We start from the raw sequence: 23,290 nt of genomic DNA, 5'->3' as shown, positions 1-23,290 counted from the left end.
ATAATTTTTTCAGGAAGAGATAATCATAACACAGTTCACCACATGCAAGTTCTCAGAGGCTACAGAACAAGTGTAGAGTATGGAACTAAAATGTATAAATCATATCAAATGATTAAGTTTTCAGGCCACAATACTTAATCTGCTTCCCAAAATACAAAGATCACATTTAATTCAGGGCTCACAAAAAAGGGGAAGTTTTCATTATACCAGTTAACTGACATCTTTTGTCTGGGAATGAGTTCCCAGAGAAGATGGCCTTCTCAAATCCTTGAGATGTACATAAGCATATTCCTTACCTTTCTTATTCCCACAGATAGTTCATTTTTACTTTAGTTCTCTAACTCCCTTATTTTCTGTATCTCAATTCACTGGGTAAAGAAATTCCTAAATGAGTTCAAAAGATTTCACAAGATAGCTTCCATTTAAAACTTAAATAACTTATAAACATTAAAAAAATAAAAAGTCAACCATCAAAAGAACATGGAAGGGGCTTCCCTGGTGGCGCAGTGGTTGAGGGTCCACCTGCCGATGCAGGGGACGCGGGTTCGTGACCCGGTCCGGGAGGATCCCACGTGCCGCGGAGCGGCTGGGCCCATGGGCCATGGCCGCTGGGCCTGTGCGTCCGGAGCCTGTGCTCCGCAACGGGAGAGGCCACAACAGTGAGAGGCCCACGTACCGCAAAAGAGGAAAAAAAAAAGAACATGGAAGAATTTCCTGGTGGTCCAGTAGTTAGGATGCGGCACTTCACTGCCAGGGTCCAGGTTCTATCCCTGGTCAGGGAACTAAGATCCTGTGAGCTGTGCAATGCAGTCAAAAAATAATTTTTTAAAAATTAAAAAAAAAAAGAACATTGATTCCAGGACAGCTAAGAGTAAGGTACTTTTATACACATGCAAATAGAACACATTCATGTGGTCTCAAAAACAAAAGTAAAGCCCTACTAACTTTTAGTTAGAAAAAAATTATTTTAGCCAACTGTACCAATGATCACTTTGAATATCAATGGTCTAAATGTACCAAATAAAAGACAACAATTGCCAAAATGGATCAAAAAAACAAGACCCAAGTATACACTGTCTACAAGAAACCCACTTTAAATATAAAAGTACGTATAGATTGAAAGTAAACAGATGTTGAAAAATATATTACGTTAACACTAATAAGAAGAAAGCAGAGATAGCTATATAAATTTTCAGACAGAGCAGACTTCAAAGCATGCAAAAGTTATCAGGGATAAAGAAAGGCATTATATAATGATAAAGGGGTCAATACTCCATTAGAACACAACAATCCTTAAAGTGTACTTATCTAACAACAGAAAGCAAAAGTGATAATAGTGCAAAGGGAAATAAATGAACCCACTACCATATTAGAACACTTCACACCCCTCTATCAAAAATGGACAGATCTAGCAGACGAAAAATCAGTAAGGACATAGTTGAACTCAGTAATACCATCAAATAACTGGATGTAATGGATATCTACAGACTACTTCATCCAGCAAGAGCAGAATATTCATTCTTCTTAAGCTCACATGGAATATTCACCAAGATCAACCACATTCTCAGCCACAGAACACACCTTAGCAAATTTAAAAAAAAGAAATCATACAACATCTGCCTTCAGACCACAACAGAATTAAAACAGAAATCAATAACAGAACAGTTGGAAAATTCCAAAATATTTGGAGAATAAACAACACACTTCTAAGTAACACCTAAGTCAAAAAAGAAATCTTAAAGAAAGAATTAAAAAACACTTGGAACTGAATAAAAATGACAACACACCTAATCAAAATCTGTGGGCTATAGTGAAAGCTGCACTTAGAGGGAAACATAGCATTGAATGCATATATTAGAAAAGAAGATTTAAAATCAATTGTCTATGCTTCCACATCTTAGGAAACTAGAAAAAGAAGACGAGAACAAATCCAAAGTAAGCAAAAGTAAAGAAATAATTAAAATTAGATCAGAAATCAATGAAACCAAAAGCAAGAAATCATTAGAGAAAATCAAAGAAACCAAAAGTGGTTCTCTGAAAAAAATCAACAAAGTTATACATCTCACCAGGCTAACTTAGGAAAAACAAAGAGAACACAAATTACTAGTATCAGAAATGAAACAGAGGACATCACTATAGGTATCATGCACATTAAAAGAATAAAGAAATACTATGAACAACTCTGCCCACCAATTTGATAAGCTAATAAAATGGAACAATTCCTTGAAAGACATACCCTGTCAAACTCACACAGGAATAAACAAACTGAATATCTATTAAAGAAATTAAGTCAATAATTAATACCCTTCCAAAACAGAAAGCCCCAGGCCCAGATGGGTTCACTAGTGAATGTTAACAAACATTTAAGGAAGGTACTATACCAATTCTGTACAATCTCTTTCAGACTATAGAAACAGAAAATACTTCCTAACTCATTCTATGAAGCCTGAATTACCCTAATACCAAAACTACACACACAAACACACAGACCAAAAAAAAAAAAAAAAAATGGGGGAAAGGAGGAAGAAGGGAAGAAGAGAACTACAGGACAGGAATTTTCATAGGAATTTTCATTAACACAGATGCAAAAATCTTCAACAAAATAATAGCAAATTAAATCCAACAGTGGAAAAAATTATGCACCACGACCAAGTAGGATCTATCCCAAGATAACAGGCTGGTTCAACATTCAAAAATCAACTGACATAATCTATCACATCCATAGGCTAAAGAAGAAAAACCACATGATCATATAAATTGATGCAGAAAAGGCATCTGACAATATCCAACAACCACTCATGATAAAAGCTCCCAGTGAACTAGGAATAAAAGAGAACTTCCTCAACTTGATAAAGAGTATCTTCAAACAACCTACAGCTAACATCATAATGGTGAGAAACTCAAAGCTTTCACACTAAGGAACAAGTACGGATGTCCTTCCCCTCTTACCACCCATTTTCACATTGTAATGTAGGTCTTACCAAATACAATAAGAGAAGAAAAGAAATAAAAGGTATACAGACTAGGATGCAGACTGGGATGGAAGACATAAAACTGTTCACAGATTACATGATCATATATGCACAAAATCTAAAAAAATCAACAATAAAAAAACTCAAACTAGTATGTCATTATAGTAAGGTTGCAGGATACAAGTCAACGGCTTTCCTATATACCAATAAAGGACAAAGTGGAATTTGAAATTAAAAACACAATTTTCATTTACATTAGCACCCCAATAATGTAATTCTTAGGGGAAAAAATTTAATAAAATATGCACAAGACCTCTATGAGGAAAACTACAAAACTCTAATTAGTGTTTAGAGTTCAAGAATCCAAATATATGGAGAAATGATCCATGTTCAAGGATAGGAAGACTCAACAGTTCCAAGATGTCAGTTATTCCCAACCCGATCTATAGATTCAATGCAATACCAATCAAAATTCCAGGAACCAATTCATGTATACTGACAAATTGATTCTAAATTTCATAAGGAGAGGCAAAAGACCCAGAATACCTAAGACAATACAGACGGTCCCCAACTTAAGATGGTTTGTATCATGATGGTAAAAAAACTTATATCCACATCTGGTGGCAGGGTCTGGGGAAGGGGCGGCAGGTGCCATGTCAGGCCGTGAAGGTGGTGAGAAGAAGCCCCTGAAGCAGCCCAAGAAGCAAGCCAAGGAGATGGACAAGGAAGATAAGGCATTCAAGCAGAAACAGAAGGAGGAGCAAAAGAAACTCGAGGAGCTAAAAGCAAAGGCCACGGGGAAAAGCCCCCTGGCCACAGGTGGAATTTAGAAATCTGGCAAAAAGTAAGCTGTTCCTTGTGCCTGAGGCAATGATGATCCTTAGTTCCATTCCTGTTTAAACATCTGGATTAAACATCTGGATTCCCTGCCATAACATCTGTTGCCACCTATAGCTGGAATGAAGTGTTGTCTTGGAACCTATTGTACATTTAAGAATAAACTTCTGTGAAAAAAACCAAAAAACAAAACAAACAAAAAAAAAACTGATAAACTTACAACTACTGTACCCTTACAACCATACTGATTTTCACTTTCAGTACAGTATTCAATAAATTATATGAGATATTCATCACTTCATGATAAAATAGGCTTTGTGTTAGATGATATTGCTCAACTGTAGGCTAAGTAAGTGTTCTGAGGATGTTTAAAGTATGCTGGGCTAAGCTATGATGTTCAGTAAATCAGGGGAATTAAATGCATTTCAGCTTAGAATATTTTCAACTTACAATGGTTTGTTGTGACATAATACCATCGAAAGTTGAGGAAGATCTATATTAAAGGAGAAGAACAAAGTTGAAGGACTGACACTACCTGATTTTAGAACTTGCTATAAAGTTACAGTAATCAAGGCACCGTGGTACTGGCAAAAGAACAGACAAAACAGATCAATAGAACACAACGGAGAGTCCAGAAATAGACTTCCCTAAATATACTCAATTGATCTTGGACTAAACAGCAAAAGCAATACAATGGAGAAAGACAGTCTTTTTGACAAATGTTGATGGACTAAATGGATATCCACACGCAAAAAACCACCCTTCACAAAAATCAGCTCAAAATGGATGATGCATCTACATATATAATACAAAACTATAAAATTCCAAGAATATGGGAGAATATCTAGACATTCTTGGATTGGCAATGACTTTTTTTTTTTTTTTTTGCGGTACGCGGGCTTCCCACTTTTGGGGCCTCTCCCGTTGCGGAGCACAGGCTCCAGACGCGCAGGCTCAGCAGCCATGGCTCATGGGCCCAGCTGCTCCGCGGCATGTGGGATCTTCCCGGACCGGGGCACAAACCCGTGTCCCCTGCATCAGCAGGCAGACTCTCAACCACTGCACCACCAGAGAAGCCCGGTAATGACTTTTTAGGATCCAACACCAAAGGCATGATCAAGGAAAGGAAGAATCAATAAACTGGACTTCATTAGAAATAAAAATTCTTCTCTGCAAAAGACTATAAGAGAATGAAAAGACAAGCCACAGACTGGAAGAAAATATTTGCAAAAGACACATATGATAAAGGACTGTTATCCAAAATATACAAAGAATTCTTTAAATTCAACAAGGAAACAAACAATACAATTTAAAAAATAGGCCAAAGAATTTAACAGAGACCTCACCAGAGAAGATACACAGATGGCAAATAAACATATGAAAAGATGTTCTACATGTTATCATCAAGGAAATGAAATTAAAACAACAGTAAGATACACTACACACCTTATTAGGATGCTCAAAATTCAGGCCATTGACACCAAACACTAGTGAGGATATGGAGCAACAGGAACTCTCTTCATTACTGATGAGGATGCTAAAAGGTACAGCCACTTTGGAGAATGTTCGAGAGCTTCTTATAAAACTAAACATACACTTATATTAGACTCAACAGTTGTGCTCCTTGGTATTTATCCAAAGAAACTGAAAACTTATGTCCACACAAAAACCGGCATATGGATGTTTACTGCACCTTTACTCAGAACTGGCAAAACTTGGAAGCAACCAACACATCCTCTGGTACTTGAATGGGTAAACTGTGGTACATCACACAGTGTATTAAGTGCTAAGAAGAAATGAATTATCAAGTCATGAAAAGACATAGAGATAATTTAAATACATATTAGTAACTGAAAGAAGCCAGTCTGGAAAAGCTAGATACTATATAATTCCAACTATATGACTTTCTGGAGAAGGCAAAACTATGGACAAAGTAAAAAGATGAGTGGTTGCCAGGGATTGAGGGATGACAGGAAAGGATGAATAGATGGATCACAGAGGGCTTTTAGGGCAGTGAAACTACTGTGTACGATACTGTAATATTGGATACATGTCATTATACATTTGTTCAAATCCCTTAGAATGCACAACACCAAGCTGAACCAAGTAAACTATAGAATTTGGGTGTAGTGTGTCAATGTAGGTTCATCAACTGCAACAAATGTATCACTCTGGTGGAGAATATTTATAATGTGAGAGGCTATGCCTGTGTAGGTGCAGGGGATATATGTTAAATCTCTATCATCTGCTCAACTGTGCAGTGAATGAAAAACTGCTCTAAAAATAAAGTCTATTAAAATAGTTTTAATGTCATCTCTACACATAATAATGTTCTTATGCTAAAAAGGAATATAATGAAATTAAACTAGTGAATAGTTTGTCTTTTCCTTTAATTGAGGTATAAATGACATAAAACATTATATTAGTTCCGGATGTACAACGTGACTCCATATTAATATACATTGTGAAATGATCACCACAATAAGTTAACATCTGTCCTCACACTTACTTAGAAATTCTTCTTCTTGTGATGAGTACTTTTAAGATTTGCTCTTTCAGCAACTTTCAAATATGCAAAACAGTATTATTAACTACAGTCACCATGCTGTACTTTACATCTCTATGACTTACTTTATAACTGGAAGTTTGTGTCTCTGGACCCCCTTCACCCATTTTCTGCACCACCCCCCCCCACCTATGGCAACGATCAATCTGTTCTCTGTACTACCTTGGTTGGTTTTTTTTTTTTAGATTCCACATATAAGCAAGATCATACCATATTTATCTTTCTCTGACTTATTTCACTTAGCATAATGCCTTCAAGGTCCATTCATGTTGTCACAAATGGCAAGATTTCATTCCTTTTAATGGCTGAGTAGCATTCGATGGTATCTACGGGGCTGGCCAAAAACTTCGTTTGGGTTTTTCCATAAGCTCTTATGGAAAAACACGAATGAATTTTTTTGGTCAACCCAACAGACAGCACATCTTTATCCATTCACCCATTAATGGACACTTAGGTTGCTTCCATATCTTGGCTATTGTCAGTAATGCTGCAATGAACATAAGGGTGCACATATCTTATCAAGTGAGTGTTTTTGCTTTCTTCAAATAAATACTCAGAAGTGGAATTGCCAGATCAGATGGTAATTCTATTTTTAACTTTTTGAGGAACTTTAATACTAGTTTCCATAGTGTCTGCACCAATTTACATTCTCATCAACAAAGCACAAGGGTTCCCTTTTCCCACATCCTCACCAACACTTTCTATTGCTTGTTTTTTTGATAATAGCCATTCTAACAGGTATGAGGTTATATCTCATGGTTTTGATTTGCATTACCCTGATGATTAGTGAGTTGAGCATCTTTTCGTGAACCTGTTGGCTAGTTGTATGTCTTGTTTGGAAAAAATGCCTATTCAGATCCTCTGTCCATTTTTGTTTGTTTGTTTTTTTCCCTGTTGAGTTGTATGAGTTTTTTATATTATTTTAGATATTAACACCTTATATCAGATATACGAATTGCAATTACATAACACTATTTCATAGACTGGCTTTTCATTTAGTTGATGGTTTCCTGTGCTGCGCAGAAGCTTTTTAGCTTGATGTAGTCGCATTTGTTTATTTTTGTTTTTGTTCCCTTTTGGGAATCAGAACCAAAATAATCATCACAAAGACCAATGTCAAGAAGCTTACTGCTTATGTATTCTTCTAGGAGTTTTATGGTTTTAGGTCTTACATTCACATCTTTAATCCATTATGAGTTAATTTTTATTTATGGTGTAAGACAGTAGTCCATTTTCATTCTTTTGCATGTGGCTGTCCAGTTTTACCAGCATCATTTATTGAAAAGTTACCCTTTCCTAAACGTATATTCTTGGCTCCTTTGTCATAAATTAATTGATCACAGATAAGTGGGCTTATTTCTGGGCTCTCTATCCTGTTCCATTAATTGATGTGTCTGTTTTTATGCCAGTACCATACTGTTTTGATTACTATTGCTTTGTAATATAGTTAGAAATCAGGGCTCATGATGTCTCCAGCTTTGTTCTTCTTTCTAAAGATTGTTTTGGCTATTCGGGTCTCCCACGGTTCCACACAAATGTCAGTTTCTTGTTCTAGTTCTGTGAAAAATGTCATTGGTATTTTCATAGAGACTGCATGGAATTTGTAAACTGCCTTAGGTAGGATATACATTTTAACAGCATTAATTATTCCAACCCATGAGGCACAGAATATCTTTCTGTTTATTTGTGTTTTTTTCAATTTCTTTCATCAATGTCTTATAGCTTTCAGTGGATAGGTCTTTTACCTCCTCAGTTAAATTTATTCCTAGGTACTTTGTCCTTTTTGAGTCAATTGTAAATGGTGTTGTCTTCTTAATTTCTCTTTCCTGATAGTTTGTTATTAGTGTATAAAAATGCAACAGATTTTAGTATGTTGACTTTGTATCCTGCAACTTTAATGAATTTGTTGATTAGTTCCAACAGTTTTTTTGGTGGAGTCTTTAGAGTTTTTGTACATATAATATCGTGTCTTCTGCAATAGTGACAGTTTTACTATTGGGTCAATTAATAAATCAAAAGAGAAATTAAAAAATACCTTGAGACAAATGGAAATAGAAATACAACATACCAGGGGGCTTCCCTGGTGGCTCAGTGGTTGGGAATTCGCCTGCCAATGCAGGGGACGTGGGTTCGTGCCCTGGTCCAGGGGGGATCCCACCTGCCGCAGAGCAGCTAGGCCCGTGTGCCACAGCTACTGAGCCTTTGCTCTAGAGCCCGTGAGCCACGACTACTGGGCCCACGAGCCACAACTGCTGAAGCCCACATGCCTAGAGCCCACACCCCGCGGTGGGAGAGGCCACAGCAGTGAGAAGCCTGCACAACACAAGGAAGGGTAGCCCCCACTCACCGCAGCTGGACAAAGCCCACACACAGCAACGAACACCCAACGCAGTCAAAAAAAAAAAAAAAAAGAAATACAACGTACCAAAATTTACGGGATGCAGCAAAAGCAGTTCTAAAAGAGAAAAGCATGGATGCCTACTTTAAGAAACAAGAAAAACCTCAAATAAACAAAATTACTGTTTACACATCAAGAAATTAGGCAAAAAAAAGAACAAAACCCAAAGTTAGAAGTAAAAAATAACAAAGAAGAGAGGAGAAATAAATGAAATAGAAACCAAAAGACAGCAGCAAAGATCAATTAAACTAAAGAGCTGATTCTTTGAAAAGACAAAATTGACAAACCTTTAGCTAGATTCACCATGAAAAAGAGAGAGGGCTCAAATAAATATTATCAGTTATGAAAAAGGAGATGTGACACATGATACCACAGAAATTTAAAGGATCATAAGAGACTAGCATGGATATTTTTATATGTTAACGAATTGGACAACCTAGAAGAAATGGATAAATTTCTAGAAACATACAACCTTCCAAGACAGAATCATGAACAAATAAGAAGTCTGAATAGAGCAATAAGTCCTAAGGAGATCGAATCAAAACCTCCCAACAAAAAAAAATCCAGGAATAGATGGCTTCACTGGTGAATTCTATCAAACATTTAAAAAGAATTAATACCAATCCTTCTGAAACTCTTCCCAAAAAAACAGAAGAGGAGGAAACATCTGCAAACTTATTTTACGAGGCCAGCATTACCCTGATACCAAAACCAGACAAGGATGCCACAAGAAAAGAATATTCATCAGGCCAATATTCCTGATGAATACAGATGCAAAAATCCTCAACAAAATATTACCAAACCAAATTCGATACTATATTAAAAGGCTCAAACACCAAGATCTAGTGGAATTTGTTCCAAGGATGTTGCAGTTCAACATCCACAAATCAATCAACATGATAGACCATGTTAACAAAATGAAGGATAAAAATCATATGATCATCTCAATAGATGCAGAAAAAAGCATTTGACAAAATTCAACATCCATTTAATATAAAAGCTTTCTACAAACTGGGAATAGAGGAAGTGTATCATAATAATGATAGGCCATCTATGACAAGCCCACAGCTAATATACTACTCAACAGTGAAAAGCTGAAAGCTTTTCCTCTAAGATCAAGAAGAGAAGGATGCTGACTTTGCCACTTTTGTTCAACATAGTATTGGAAGTCCTAGCCAAAGCAATTAGGCAAGAAAAAGAAATAAAAAGCACCCCAATTGGAAGTGAATAGTTTTTCTTAATATTCTGATGGAATTCATGAACCATTCAGAATTATGTTTCAAGGAAAAACCTCAAAATGTAAAGGAGGGAAAAAAAAAACAAAAAACTCTTCTAAAAGCCTGCCAAAGCAAACAGAAACATTTTCTAAGATATCATATAATTTATATGTTAGGATTTGGGATATAAATTGTTTGTGGTAGGCAGAATATTTACACACCCCTCCCACAAGGATGTCCATGCTCTAATCCCCCTAAACCTGAGAATATGTTATTTCATATGGTAAATGTAACATTACAGAGATGATTAAGGTTAAGATTAAGGGGAAATTATCCTCAATTGTCCAAATGCACCAAATCTAATTACCTTAGTTTTTTAGAGTGGAAGAAAAAGGTAGAAGAAAAGGTTAGAGAGATTACAGCATGAGAAGGATCTAACACCCCATAACGGTTCTGGGATATAAAAAAAAATTAGTGCAAGGACCTAGAGAGGCCTGTAGGAGCTAAGGCCAATCCTCACCTTATAGGCAGCAAGAAAACAGACTTAAACCATATACAACTAAATTCTGCCAACACCTGAGTGAGCAAGGAAATAGATATTCCCCTACAGCCTCCAAAAAAGAAGTCCTGTTGACAGCTTGATTTTTTCACACTGAGACTTGTGTCAGACATCTGATATACAGAACTTTAAGAAATCTGTGGTAAACTGTTACAGTATCAATAGGAAACTTATTCAGTATTTTAGTATTCAGTTAAGTAGACTTAAAATTAAACCATTTTCCTTAATGAGAAAAATTGTCTTCATTTTCTCTCTAGTCTACACCTTAAGATTCCAAAGTATAATATGAAAGTTGAATAGACTAACACATTTCTTTGATAATATTTTATCATATGTACTGACTAAGCACCTAGAGAATTTATCTCCAGAAGGTAATCAAACAGTAAAATTAATTAATTTAGTTTTTTAAAACAGAGATTCTTACCAAAATATTCTGGGCATTTTAAGCAGACCTCTTTCAAAAAGGCATTTGCTTTCAAATCAAATGTTCGAAGCTCAATGACTGTGCCCAATCCCAAGACATTAATTTCTACCACAGGTAGTTCACAATCTCCAACAAGGTGACAGAATTGAATCAAAACCTGGAAAAGAAAGAAAAAGAAAGAAAAAAGAAACTACAACTACCTAAAACAAAAAAATTGTTTATACTGATGGTGGCTATATATGGATATGTGAGGTATACGTGTAGTATAAATGACACATATTTAAATTTAGGAGAGATTTTATACATATACAATACACACATTGTACAAATTATTTTCAATAAATATATACTGAATAACAACAATATATCTAAACTCTTAATTCTTTTTTTTAAGTGAAAGCAGATTTATTTAGAGAGATACACATTCCACAGGCAGAATGTGGTCCCTCTCAAAAGGTGAGGGTGGCCAAACCTTTAATTATTGATTAAGGAAATTAATCTTAAGATTCATTAATTAATTAAGAAAGGGGAGGGAGAACCACAAAGTAACATCTGGATTGAGTTTAAATAGGATGAAAACAACACTGTCTATTAGTAATGAGACTATATAAATGAGCTGTGAATAGTAGAAATGACTGACAATTTAAATAAGCCATATTAATTTTACCATAGTACATACAATGCATACCTCTGGCACTTCAAATCTTATTTTATATTCAGTCATATTTTTTGAACAATCTGGCTTTTGAAGCTTTTCTTGTTGAGGACTTTTAATTCTAGATGGAGGTTGAAGAGGCTCTTCCAAGGGACTACATGGGGCATCAAAAAACTCCTCATCTGAATCTAAATACCATAGAACATTTAAGTCAATAATCAAAATGACTGATTTAATAATAACATTCTAATAATTTTTCTGAAATAAATATGAACACTAAAGCACTATTTCAAAAAATTGAATGTAAGGTCAAAAATAAATAGAAAAGAATATAAAGATTACATGTGAAAAAATAACATTCTTAAGAACAAAATGTATGGAAAATTACAAAATACAATCTTTAGCTTAATGAACATCATCTTTAAAATCACGATACTAAAAACTAAAAATTTCATAGCAAATGCCAATGCCAATTATTACATACATGATGAATACTGAAAGGAACACACTAATATGCTCACTCTACCTGGAAACAGGTAAACAGGACTTAGTTACAAACACTGCAATATTAAAAGTAGAAGGCAGGCCCTAGAGTTTGAATGGAGAAACTAAGATCAAGCACTACTTCACATATGTATGACTATATAGGAATATATATATGATAGTAAATTTCTACAACATGCTATTTAAATGGACCCAAAATCTAGTAAAACCATTAAAAGAAGGTTTAAAGGAAACTAAAATCATCTAAGTATATCCCTAAGAACATAAAATTGAATTTTAGGGTAGATGATCTCACAAACAACATTTCCTCCCCCTCCCCACCCACCCTGGTCACTACACAGAAAGGAAAACATTCTCTAGAAAACTGAGGATCAACATGGCAATTTCTGTTGTTTAACATTTACAATTTTTAAAGTTTTAAAAATAGAAAAATACATTTATTTTTCTTTCTAATGCAGCCAAAAAAGCATGTATTTCATAACAAAGTATTTACCAGTTTTCATACGTTAATGAAGGTATTAAGGCTTGATTTTTTTTTCCTTTAATAACAAAAAAGAAAGTGTAAAAAAAAAAAATTACTATAATGAAGATCTCCAAAAGCTAAGTAACACATTATAAATTAGACACAAAGTTTCATGGGGTCTCTTAGATCACAAAGGATAAAGATGATTAATTTGCTAGTGGTCCCTGTGATTATGGGGTTCAACTTTTATATACCAAAAAAAATCCCACTGCAAAAGCAACTTTAAGGAACATCCAAATTACACTGTTTTAAAGGAATTTTAGTGAAATTTTGTGGATAATATGCAAATATCTGCTATTGCCTGAAAGTTTTTATGTGGTCTCAAGATTTTTTTCATAATATATTTATAACAAGGAAAATTTCCTAAAGTAGTTTCATTTTACCATCTTCAACACATGGAATTTCCAAAGGAGAAAACTTTTTCTGTGAAATCTGTGATGTTGCCAAAGAAGTGGATCTTTGAATCTGGAAGGAAAGTTAATTCACTGTCAGTTAGCACACAGACTTTTATTATACGTTCTAAGACAATTCTGACAACACACACACACACACACACACACACCTCAATCTGAATTAACTGGAAAAAAATCCAGCCTGAATTAGAAAGTTAATTTGTAAAATGTAGATTTAAAGAAGTGCTTTTACAATTTCAAGGCTAAATACAAATTGCAGAACTGTTATAATCAGTTAATCAGAACTGTTATAATCATACATATACACACAGAGACATGCATGTTTCTATGTGTGTGTATTACTATGTGCTATAAACATTTTCAAAAAACTAGAGAAGCAGTAGTTAACCATTGAGGAGAGGGACTGGAAAAGTGAAGAAGGGTAGACTTATTATTTCATTCTTTTGTTTACTATTTGCACCTTTTACTATTTCATCATTCTGTCTTTCAGTATGTAATTTAAAAAGTCTATTCACAATGAATTGAATTGTTTTACCCAAAATTTCTGTGGCTGTTACAAATACTGTTTGTGGAATTTTCTTTTTTAACTCGTGCTTTCATTAATTTTGAAAATACATTACCTGAAATGGTTTGACAGGGACATTTACTTCAGTTGCAGGTGGGGGTTTTGGGATGCTTTCAATCAATTCCAATATCCCTTGCAGTTTTTTATCTGAGATTCGTAAAGAAATCAGTGGTAAGTTTCCAAAAATCTTGAATCTGTTTCAAAAAGACAGAAATCATTATAAAAAGATGACTGTTCATCTTAAATTATCTAAGAATAATAAAATGTGATTTTAAGTACTAAATATTATCTACACAGTCCATGGGACAAATTATCTCACAATCTACAGTCAAATTCCCATCATTTTACCTTATTAACCAATCTCATCAGCTGAACTAACGTCATTATTTTTCAAAGGCTTATTTTCTATTATTATTATGTTTACTATCCCTCTGCTATTTTGCCAATGCCAATTGACAATCACTATTTATGAAGTGTTTACTACAGACAGGCATTAAGGAAAACACTTGATATACATTATCATAAATAATTCTCACAACCTAATAGGAGGGAGACAACCTATTTCTGCTCGCTGTTTCTTATAAGAAAGAAATGTGTACATATGTACATGGTTCCTATCAGGAAATTAAGGTTGGCAGGTACAAATAACTTGTCCAAGAGATTATATATTTAAAACCAGGTTTAAAAATCAGATCTGAATGAAAAATCAAAATCATATAAGTAGATGCATGTAACAAAATCCAATACCCATTCACCATAAGAACTCACAGTAAACTAGAACATAGAAGAACTACCTCAACTTGATGACGAATATCTTTGAAAAACTTACAACTAACATCATACTTAACAGTGAGAAACTCAATGTTTTCCCACTAAGATTAGGTGCAAAACAAAGATATCCCTCTCACCACTCCATTTCAACATCACACTGGAAGTCCTTAAATGCAGTAAGCCAAGAAAAGAAAACAAAAAGCATACAGATTGGTAAAGAAGACATAAAACTGTCTTTGTTCACAGATGACACGATCATCTATGTAAATTATCTAGAAAAAAATTCCTGAAACTAATAAGCCAATACAGCAAAGTTGTAGGATATGAGGTTAATATGTAATAGTGAATTACTTTCTTATATACCAACAATGGACAAGTATAATCTAAAATTAAAAATACAATACCATTTACATTAGCACCCCAAGAAAGTAATACTTAGGTATAAATCTAACAAAATAAATACAAGATCTGTATGAGGAAAACTGTAAAACTCTGATAATATATTAAGAACTAAATAAATGAAGAAATATTCCACATTTAAGGGTAGGAAGATTCAATCTGTCAAGATGTCAGCTCATCCCAAACTGATCTATATAGATTCCATGCAATCACAATCAAAATCCCATCAAGTTATTTAATGGATATTGACAAACTGATTCTAAAGTTTAAATGGAGGGGCAGAAGACCCAGAATAGCCAACATAATACTGAAGAAGAGCAAGGTTGGAGGGTTGATATTCCCTGACTCAAGACTTACTGTAAAGCTACAGTAAGCAAGACGCTGTGCTATTGGCAAAAGAATAGACAAACAGATCAATGGAAGAGAACAATGGAACAGAACAGAGAGTGCAGATACAGACCTCCATAAATATAGTCTACTGAATCGCTGACAAAGGAGCAAAGGCAAAATAATGGAGCAAAGACATTCTCTTCAACAAATGGTGCTGGAATAAATGAATATCCACATGCAAAAATTAATTCAGACAGGCCTTACACCCTTCACAAAAGCTAATACAAAGTGGATCACAGACCTAAATTTAAAATGCAATACTATAAAACTCCAAAAAGATAAATCAAAGAAAACTTAGATGACCTTTTTAGATACTTTTTAGATGATCACTTTTTAGATACAACACAAAGGCACAATTTATGAAAAAAATAATTGATAAGCTGGATTTGGTTAAAATTATAAACTTCTGGGACTTCCCTGGCAGTCCAGTGGTTAAGACACCACACTTGCACTGCAGAGGGCACAGGTTTGATCCCTGTTCGGGGAACTAAGATCCCACATGCCGGGGCCAAAAAAATTAAAAACTTCTGCTCTACAAAAGACAATGCCAAGAGATTTAGAAGACAAGCCACAGAGTGGGAGAAAATATTTGCAAAAGATAGAACTCATAAAGGACTATTATCCAAAAAGTTCAAAAAAATTTAAGTTTATTTTCTTATATAGCAGGTTCTTATTAGTTACCCATTTTATACACATCAGTGTATACATGTCAATCCCAATCTCCCAATTCATCCCACCCCCACCCCCCGCCACTTTCCCCCTTTGGTGTCCATACGTTTGTTCTCTACATCTGTGTCTCTACTTCTGCCCTGCAAAACGGTTCACCTGTACCATTTTTCTAGGTTCCACATATATACGTTAATATACGATATTTGTTTTTCTCTTTCTGACTTACTTCACTCTGTATGACAGTCTCTAGATCCATCCACGTCTCTACAAATGACCCAATTTCGTTCCTTTTAATGGCTGAGTAATATTCCATTGTATATATGTACCACATCTTCTTTATCCAGTCATCTGTCGATGGGCATTTAGGTTGCTTCCATGACCTGGCTATTGTAAATAGTGCTGCAATGAACACTGGGGTGCATGTATCTTTCTGAACTATGGTTTTCTCTGGGTATATGCCCAGTAGTGGGATTGCTGGGTCATATGATAATTCGATTTTTAGTTTTATAAGGAACCTCTATACTGTCCTCCATAGTGGCTATATCAATTTACATTCCCACCAATAGTGCAAGAGGGTTCCCTTTTCTCCACACCCTGTCCAGCATTTGTTGTTTGTAGATTTTCTGATGATGGCCATCCTAACTGGTGTGAGGTGATATCTCATTGTAGTTTTGATTTTCATTTCTCTAATGATTAGTGATGTTGAGCAACTTCTCATGTGCTTCTTGGCCATCTGTATGTCTTCTTTGGAGAAATGTCTATTTAGGTCTTCTGCCCATTTTTGGATCGGGTTGTTTCTTTTTTAATATTGAGCTGCATGAGCTGTTTATATATTTTGGAGATTAATCCTTTGTCTGATGACTCATTTGCAAATACTTTCTCCCATTCTGAGGGTTGTCTTTTCATCTTCTTTCTGGTTTCCTTTGCTGTGCAAAAGCTTTTAAGTTTCATTAGGTCCCATTTGTTTATTTTTGTTTTTATTTCCATTACTCTAGGAGGTGGATCAAAAAAGATCTTGCTGTGATTTATGTCAAAGAGTGTTCTTCCTAATTTTTCCTCTAAGAGTTTTACAGTGCCCAGTCTTACATTTAGCTCTCTAATCCATTTTGAGTTTATTTTTGTGTATGGTGTTAGGGAGTGTTCTAATTTCATTCTTTTACATGTACCTGTCCAGTTTTCCCAGCACCACTTATTGAAGAGACTGTCTTTTCTCCACTGTATATCCTTGCCTCCCTTGTCATAGATTAGGTGGCCATAGGCGCGTAGGTTTATCTCTGGGCTTTCTATCCTGTTCCATTGATCTATATTTCTGTTTTAGTGTCAGTACCATAGTGTCCTGATCACCGTAGCTTTGTAGTATAGTCCGAAGTCAGGGAGTCTGATCCCTCCAGCTCCGTTTTTTTCCCTCAAGACTGCTTTGGCTATTCGAGGTCTTTTGTGTCTCCATTACAAATTTTAATATTTTTTGTTCTAGTTCTGTAAAAAATGCCATTGTTAATTTGATAGGGATTGCATTGAATCTGGAGATTGCTTTGGGTAGTACGGTCATTTTCACAATATTGAGTCTTCCAATCCAAGAACATTGTATATCTCTCCAACTGTTTGAATCATCTTTAATTTCTTTAATCAGTGTCTTATAGTTTTCTGCATACAGGTCCTTTTTCTCCCTAGGTAGGTTTATTCCTAGGTATTTTATTCTTTTTGTTGCAATGGTAAATGGGAGTGTTTCCTTAATTTCTCTTTCAGATTTTTCATCATGAGTGTATAGGAATGCAAGAGATTTCTGTGCATTAATTTTGTATACTGCAACTTTACCAAATTAATTGATTAGCTCTAGTAGTTTTCTGGTGGCATCTTTAGGATTCTCTATGTATAGTATCATGTCATCTGCAAACAGTGATAGTTTTACTTCTTCTTTTCTAATTTGTATTCCTTTTATTTCTTTTTCTTCTCTGATTGCCATGGCTAGGACTTCCAAAACTATGTTGAATAATAGTGGCGAGAGTGGACATCCTTGTCTTGCTCCTGATCTCAGAGTAAATGCTTTCAGTTTTTCACCATTGAGAATGAGGTTTGCTGTGGGTTTCTCATGTATGGCCTTTATTATGTTGAGGTAGGTTCCTTCTATGCCCACTTTCTGAAGAGTTTTTATCATAAATGGGTGTTGAATTTTGTCAAAAGCTTTCTCTTCATCTACTGAGATGATCATATGGTTTTTATTCTTCCGTTTGTTAATATGGTGTATCACATTGATTAATTTGCGTATGATGAAGAATCCTTGCATCTCTGGGATAAATCCTACTTGATGATGGTGTATGATCCTTTTAATGTGTTGTTGGATTCTGTTTGCTAGTATTTTGTTGAGGATTTTTGCATCTATATTCATCAGTGATATTGGTCTGTAATTCTCTTTTTTTCTAGGATCTTGTCTGCTTTTTGGTATCAGGGTGATGGTGGCCTCAAAGAATAGAATGAGTTTGGGAGTGTTCCTTCCTCTGCAATTTTTTGGAAGCCTTTGAGAAGGATGGGTGTTAGCTCTTCTCTAAATGGCTGATAGAATTCACCTGTGAAGCCATCTGGTCCTGGGCTTTTGGTTTTTGGAAGATTTTTAATCACAGTTTCAATTGCATTACTTGTGATTGGTCTGTTCATATTTTCTGTTTCTTCCTGGTTCAGTCTTGGAAGGTTATACCTTTCTAAGAATTTGTCCATTTCTTCCAGGTTGTCCGTTTTATTGGCATTGAGTTGCTTTTAGTAGTCTCTTAGGAAGGTTTGGATTTCTGCGGTGTCTGTTGTAACTTCTCCTTTTTCATTTCTAATTTTATTGATTTGAGTCCTCTCCTTCTTTGTCTTGATGAGTCTGGCTAATTGTTTATCAATTTTGTTTTATCTTCTCAAAGAACCAGCTTTTAGTTTTATTGATCTTTGCTAATTGTTTTGTTTCTATTTCATTTATTTCTGCTCTGATCTTTATGATTTCTTTACTTCTGTTAACTTTGGGTTTTGTTTGTTCTTCTTTCTCTGGTTCCTTTAGGTGTAAGGTTTGATTGTTTGATATTTTGCTTGTTTCTTGAGGTAGGCTTGTATTGCTATAAACTTCCCTGTTAGAACTCCTTTTGCTGCATCCCATAGGTTTTGGATCGTCGTGTTTTCATTGTAATTTGTCTCTAGGTATTTCTTGACTTCCTGTTTGGTTTCTTCAGTGATCTCTTGGTTGTTTAGTAACATATTCTTTAGCCTCCATGTGTTTGTGTTTTTTACGTTTCTTTCCCTGTAATTATTTCTAATCTCATAGTGTTGTGGTCAGAAAAGATAATTGATTTGATTTCAATTTTCTTAAATTTACTGAGGCTGATTTGTGACCCAAGATATGATCTAACCTGGAGAATGTTCTGTGCACACTTGAGAAGAAAGTGTAATCTGCTGGTTTTGGATGGAATGTCCTATAAATATCAATTAAATCTATCTGGTCTATTATGTCATTTAAAGCTTGTGTTTCCTTATTAATTTTCTGTTTGGATGATCTGTCCATTGGTGTAACTGAGGTGTTAAAGTCCCCCACTATTATTGTGCTACTGTCTATTTCCTCTTTTATAGCTGTTAGCAGTTGCCTCATATATTGAGATGCTCCTGTGTTGTGTGTATATATATTTATAATTATTATATCTTCTTCTTGGATTGATCCCTTCATCATTATGTAGTGTCCTTCCTTGTCTCTTGTAACATTCTTTATTTTAAAGTCTATCTTATCCGATATGAGTACTGCTACTCCAGCTTTCTTTTGATTTCCATTTGCATGGAATATCTTTTTCCATCCCCTTTCGGTCTTTATGTGTCCCCAGCATATATATATGGGTCTTGTTTTTGTATCCCTTCAGCAAACCTGTGTCTTTTGTTTGGAGCATTAAATCCATTCACGTTTAAGGTAATTATCGTTATGTATGTTCCTATTACCATTTTCTTAATTGTTATGGGTTTGTTATTGTAAGTCCTTTTCTTCTCTTGTGTTACCCACTTAGAGAAGTTCCTTTAGCATTTGTTGTAGAGCTGGTTCGGTGGTGCTGAATTCTCTTAGCTTTTGTTTGTCTGTAAAGCTTTTGATTTCTCCGTAGAATCTGAATGAGATCCTTGCCGGGTAGAGTAATCTTGGTTGTAGGTCTTCCCTTTCATCACTTTAAATATGTCACGCCACTCCCTTCTGGCTTGTAGAGTTTCTGCTGAGAAATCAGCTGTTAACCTTATGGGAGTTCCCTTGTATGTTATTTTTCGTTTTTCCCTTGCTGCTTTCAATAATTTTTCTTTGTCTTTAATTTTTGTCAATTTAATTACTATGTGTCTCGGCATTTTTCTCCTTGGGTTTATCCTGCCTGGGACTCTCTGCGCTTCCTGGACTTGGGTGGCTATTTCCTTTCCCATGTTAGGGAAGTTTTTGACTATAATCTCTTCTCATATTTTCTCAGGTCCTTTCTTTCTTCTCCTTCTGGGACCCCTATAATGTGAATTGTTGCATTTAATGTTGTCCCAGAGGTCTCTTAGGCTGTAGGCTGTCTTCATTTCTTTTCATTCTTTTTTCTTTATTCTGTTCCACGGCAGTGAATTCCACCATTTTGTCTTCCAGGTCACTTATCCATTCTTCTGCCTCAGTTATTCTGCTATTGATTCCTTCTAGTGTATTTTTCATTTCAGTTATTGTATTGTTCGTCTCTGTTTGTTTGTTCTTTAATTCTTCTAACTGTTCTTTAATTCTTCTAGGTCTTTGTTAAACATTTCTTGCATCTTCTCGACCTTTGCCTCCGTTCTTTTTCCGAGGTCTTGGATCATCTTCACTATCATTATTCTGAATTCTTTTTCTGGAGGGTTGCCTATTTCCATTTCATTTAGTTATTTTTCTGGGTTTTATCTCGTTCCTTCATCTGGTACATAGCCCTCTGACTTTTCATTTTGTCTATCCTTCTGTGAATGTGGTTTTTGTTCCACAGGCTGCAGGATTGTAGTTCTTCTTGCTTCTGCTGTCTGCCCTCTGGTGGATGAGGCTATCTAAGAGGCTTGTGCAAGTTTCCTGATGGTAGGTACTGGTGGTGGGTAGAGCTCTCAAAGAATACTTAAAGCTGAATAATAAGAAGACAATCTGGTTGAAAAATGGACCAAAGATCTTAACAGACACCTCATCAAATAAGATACATAGATAGCAAATAAGCAAAGATGTTCCACATTATGTATAATCAGAGAAATACAAATCAAAATAAGAATAATGAGATAGTACTACACACCTACTATAATAACCAAAATCAGGAATACTGACACCACCAAATAATGGCAAGGATGTGGAGCAGCAGGAATTCACAATTACTGCTGACTGAAATGCAAAAGGGTATAGCCCCTTTGGAAGACAGTCTGGAAGTTTCTTAGAAAACTAAAGATACTCTCACCATATGACCCAGCAATTGTGCTCCTTGATATTTACCCAAAGGAATTTAAAGTTATGTCCCCACAAAAACCTGCACATGCATGTTTATAACAGCTTTACTCATAATTTTATATGAATCAAGTTTATCCACAAAAATTTTATATTCCAATTTTATCACCAAAACTTGGAAGCAACCAAGATGTCCTGCAGTAGGTAATGGATAAACTGTGATACATCAGATAATGGAATATTATTAAGCACTAAAAAAAAATGAGTTCTCAAGTCATGAAATGACAGGGAGGAACCTTAAATGCATATTACTAAGTGAAAGATGTCCATGTGAAAAAGCTTTCTCTTCTCTAATTCCAACTATATGACATTCTGAAAAAGGGAAAACTATGGACACAATAAAAAGATCAGTGCTTGCTAGGGCTTGAGTGTGACAGGGGAGGGATGAATAGAAGATTTCTAGGGCAGTAAGAATACTCTATATGATAAACTCTATATGATACCACAATTATGGCTACATATTATGCATTTGTCCAAACCCATTCAAGGTACAACACCAAGAGTGAACCATAATGTAAACTATAGACTTTGGGTAATTATGATGTGTAAATGTCGGTTGATCAATTCTAGCAAATGTACCACTAGGTGGGGGATGTTGTTAATGGGAAGGTTATGCATGGGTGGATGCAGGGGGTGTATGGGCAATCTCTGTAGCTTCCTATCAACTTTTTTGTGACACTAAAACTGCTGCAATATGAAGAAAGTCTTTAAAAAGTAATAATGATTTTAAGAGACTGATATCAAGCAGAGAATAAGTTTTCATTCACCATTTTTATCCCTGCATTTTAACTTACTTTTTCAATCACACACAATGATTGCTAAAAATATACCTGAATTACTTGAGAAAATTATAAGCTTTCTTTTACCTCCAGTAACCTAAGTATTTGTAACTAATCCCATACAACATAATTTAACAGGTACATATTATAGATCTGTCTCATTAATGTACCTAAACTTTTCAATTTCTTTAAATATGCCAGCTTAACAACCTGAGTATGACAGGTGCCAAAATAATACCTACCAAATAACAGAGGATTTCCTTTTATCTGCCTTAAACTTTTTAAGCTCAAACTTCAAAGGAAGTTGCCTGATACTTGTAGAGTTCCAGGACTTTATATAATGTCATATCCACTTTATATTGCTCACAACTTACAAAACTGAAATCAAATGCTTCTCAGATTTCATCTTTCTAAATCATTATAGTTTCTGCTTGTGATTGTTTCTGGCACAATTTTCTGGTCCTAACTTATAGCCATTTTAGTATCATAAGAATACTAGTACAGAAGGCTTTCCTGGTGTCTTCTGCCTTTATTCGTTACGTCTGGGTGTAACGCACTGAACCAGAGTTTGGCAAAATATGGCCATGGATTAATCCAGCCTGCTGCTTATTTTTGTAAATAAAGTATTAACTGGAATACAGCTATGCCCAGTTACTATGTACTGTTTATAGCTGCTTTCATGCTAATATAGCAGAGTTGAGTAGTTGTGACAGACAATACAACTTCAAGCCTAAAACATTTAATATCTAGCCCTTTAAAAAAGTTTGCTGACTGTTACACTGGATTAATCTCTCATACTCTTGCATTCCATTATCTGTCTATATATAGACATTTTAACCAACTGTTTTAATTCCTGCTACGCTATGCATATTCCCTACATTACTGGACGTAAATTCTCCCTAATCATAGATTAACAGAGCAATCTAAAGCAAGGGAAGTTAGCCATTTCTTCTCTCAGAGTAATATCACTTTTTTTTGGTACCCTGTAACATCCTAGATTTTAGCATATTTAAATATAAAATGCTGAAAAAAAATCTATTCGTAAACATGTTTGCAACAGGAAATTACATACATCTTTGTCCTTTCTCACATACTGACAAACTTTAAAAGAAATATCAGACAACAGTAAATAGGCAGGAGGACATTTGGGAAGGAAGCCAAAGAACCTAAGCA

The 23,290-nt window shown here is 35.1% G+C and overlaps 2 protein-coding genes across 6 annotated transcripts in view; one reads left to right on the top strand and one right to left on the bottom strand.

Annotated features, from left to right (window-relative positions):
* The window catches only part of VPS13A (vacuolar protein sorting 13 homolog A), a 237,539-nt gene that overhangs the window by 134,266 nt on the left and 79,983 nt on the right, over nucleotides 1–23,290 (bottom strand). For all 5 annotated transcript variants that reach the window (XR_004480053.2, XR_004480054.2, XR_007477790.1 and 2 more), the window contains exons 23-26: nucleotides 13,689–13,827; nucleotides 13,039–13,120; nucleotides 11,662–11,816; nucleotides 10,974–11,130 (exon numbers count right to left, since the gene is read on the bottom strand). Coding sequence is in view for 1 of the 5 variants with exons in the window: in XM_004285838.3 (XP_004285886.1) it covers nucleotides 10,974–11,130; nucleotides 11,662–11,816; nucleotides 13,039–13,120; nucleotides 13,689–13,827 (533 nt within the window). In the remaining 4 variants the exon portion in view is untranslated. The remainder of the gene's footprint in view (nucleotides 1–10,973; nucleotides 11,131–11,661; nucleotides 11,817–13,038; nucleotides 13,121–13,688; nucleotides 13,828–23,290) is intronic.
* LOC117198814 (translation machinery-associated protein 7-like) lies at nucleotides 3,578–4,064 on the top strand. The gene has a single exon (XM_033416679.2). It carries the CDS (start codon nucleotides 3,626–3,628, stop codon nucleotides 3,800–3,802), a length of 177 nt encoding a protein of 58 aa, XP_033272570.1. The 5' UTR covers nucleotides 3,578–3,625; the 3' UTR covers nucleotides 3,803–4,064.

Source organism: Orcinus orca, chromosome 6 (assembly GCF_937001465.1).
Source record: "Orcinus orca chromosome 6, mOrcOrc1.1, whole genome shotgun sequence".
Classification (NCBI taxonomy): domain Eukaryota; kingdom Metazoa; phylum Chordata; class Mammalia; order Artiodactyla; family Delphinidae; genus Orcinus; species Orcinus orca.
The sequence above is the reverse complement of the archived record's forward strand: the minus strand, read 5'-3'. Positions and strand labels throughout refer to the sequence as shown.

Coding starts and splice junctions, on each gene's coding strand:
- LOC117198814 (XM_033416679.2), top strand. CDS start 3,626: ATGTCAGGCCGTGAAGGTGGTGAGAAGAAGCCCCTGAAGCAGCCCAAG.